This window comes from Poecilia latipinna, unplaced genomic scaffold (genome assembly GCF_001443285.1).
Source record: "Poecilia latipinna isolate Pla-1442-1.1 unplaced genomic scaffold, P_latipinna-1.0 Scaffold63, whole genome shotgun sequence".
NCBI classification, from domain to species: domain Eukaryota; kingdom Metazoa; phylum Chordata; class Actinopteri; order Cyprinodontiformes; family Poeciliidae; genus Poecilia; species Poecilia latipinna.
The window spans coordinates 451,510-453,984 of record NW_015112679.1 but is presented as its reverse complement, the minus strand read 5'-3'; the positions used below and the strand labels follow the sequence as shown (position 1 = coordinate 453,984).

Below are 2,475 nucleotides of genomic sequence, written 5' to 3'. Positions count from 1 at the left end.
AACTTATTTTTTAAAATATTTAAAATGAGGGTCCCAACAAAGTATATTTTCCCCCACCCCCCCCCCCCCACAAAAGAAGGTACGTCGCTTTGCTATCTTCATTTTGTCAGGAAAAGTTCCAGTTATGAATGATCTGTTACAAATATAAGTGAGTTTTAATAATACTTTAAATTGCCTCTTTCACAATAGCCATATCAATATCACTGCAATCTTTGGATTAAATCTTGTAATGTCTGGAGCAGCAGTGGACTTCAGACTTGAAAAACGTCTCGAGTGGCATAATTTTAGCTTCACAGGGTTCAAATTCTACAAAAATGAAAATAAATCTCCTATTACATGTGTTTTTATATTCATTTATTAATCAGTGAATCACCAGATCGGCCATACACTGAATAAGCAGAAAGACCTGAGCTTTTCACATGTCGCTGTTAGAAGTATTTTTTAGCTGCTATGCATCTTTGCTACAAATAATCACTAAAGGAATTCTGCATTATTGCAATTTGAAATTGTTTATTTTTTTCAATTAAAATCACAAATTTCATTACTTGTTTATTTATAATTTATTTCTAACGTTTTATAAATAAGCTTCATTTATGAAATAAAATGTTCAATGAACTCCACCAGAGTTTTGGTGCATCGTCAGCATTGCCGAACACATCGGTGATATCGCCTGCATATCGGCATATCGGTGTGGGAACTGCGCGAGAGCGACTGCAATGATTGACGGGCAGCTCCCGCGGTCGCCAGGAGGCTGGAGTGGCGCTCAGCGCTGATGAATGTTTTCCATTTTCTCACCATTGAGTGGTTTATGTTCTCAGACCTCAAGATTGTAAAGGCTAGCGTCCCACAATTCAGTGCAAAAAGAATGGCCACAAAACGTTTACACGATGAAGCACAAAAGGAGAAAGAAGCCAATTGTATGAAACATTTACATTGTTGTGAGGGAAACATTAAAGTGGGCACATTGCAAAAAGAATCAGGGAGAACAATACCGCTGAACTGCGAGGCTGCGCCACCGCTTACAAGGCAACCGGATAAACAAAACAAAAAATATATTTTTATTTAAAATAAATTGATGAAAAATAAATTGAACTTTGCTTTAAAGTATGTGTACTTTCACGTCTTACAAAATTGGGAATTTACTTATGATAAATAGAAAGTGAACACAAAACTAAATGTGAAGATAAAAAATAAATAAACAATGTAATTAAGCTTTCACCATGCATATCAGTCAATTCAATATTAACCATGTCAGATTTTCAGATTTAAGATTGGTGAAGACCTCTAACTTACCCAACTTGGACTTATGTTTTTCTAAATCAGCAATGACAAATGTCAACTTATCTGATTTGCATCCCAACAAATCCAACAGATTCAGTGAATAAAAGATATAAGAATTAATAACATAAGAGTTCTTAAACTGTCTGTCAGTCTGGTTGTTTTTGGAAAGCTTCTTTCTAAAATGTTTGGGGAACTACAGTTAAAACAAACACCTTCAGCAAATCTTTGAGGGCCACCTGGGGGTCCCATATTTGGCACGGGGAACTGGGAAGAGGGGAGGGAGAACAGGAAGCAGTCCACATTTCCTCGGACAGGATACTGTGCTCCTCCAAGACGCATCCTGGAATCTGCTGTCTCTAAAGTCCAGCCAAGTTTTCCGTCCAAATCACAATGTGACAATGTGACTTTAAAGTCACATTTAAAGTCACATTGTGAAAAGGGAACACACAATGATGATTGGTCAACCTGCAAGAACTAAGTTCACTTGTAGCTATGGTTGCCATGCATCCAAAAATGCAGAAATGCATTTTCTGGACACCACTTATGGAAATCCGTGCTTCGTTGCAAAGCTGTTTGCTGAAAACAAAACTGTATTTCCTACTAACTTGACATGCACTAACGTATAATATATATATATTTTTTTATCTGTATCATTTTCTATCCACTTCACATACTTGCACTCATTTGTACATCCAGTTCCAATTAAATATAGGGAGGTTTAAGGATGTAACGTGACAAAATATAAAAAAAGTCATCATCTGGTCAACACAGACAGAATGATAACCAAGAACCAAGAACGTGAACGGTAGAGAAACAAGAGCGCCCTCTGGAGTCACAACCTCGGAATTTTTATGTTACAGCGGAACCATTAGCACGGTCAACGTTTTCCGGGGGTCCCTTTTCTGCGCTGCACAAAACAATGTCCACGACCAGCTGAGCTCAAACATGACTTGGAGCTCCCTCAGCCTTAGTCTGATAGATAGTTGCTGGTTATTTCTGGCTCTGTGTTTCCTTGTAGCTTTTAGCGTTCACAAAGCCTCAGCCCAGCTACCGAGAGAGTACCGGAAGTCCAGTCTGTTAACACTGTTTCAGGATCTGATTCGTTACGGAAAAACCAAACAGACGCTGCACCGTGCAGAGTGGCTGCGAGTGTTTGACGTCCCGAAACGGTAACAAATTATTATTAATTTAAAA

The 2,475-nt window shown here is 38.3% G+C and overlaps 1 protein-coding gene across 1 annotated transcript in view; it reads left to right on the top strand.

The window, feature by feature from the left end:
* Positions 1-2,145: 2,145 nt before the first annotated feature.
* The window catches only part of srd5a3 (steroid 5 alpha-reductase 3), a 6,607-nt gene continuing 6,277 nt past the window's right edge, over positions 2,146-2,475 (top strand). The window contains exon 1 of the mRNA XM_015058358.1: positions 2,146-2,450. Coding sequence (XP_014913844.1) covers positions 2,227-2,450 — 224 coding nt within the window. The 5' untranslated portion in view covers positions 2,146-2,226. The remainder of the gene's footprint in view (positions 2,451-2,475) is intronic.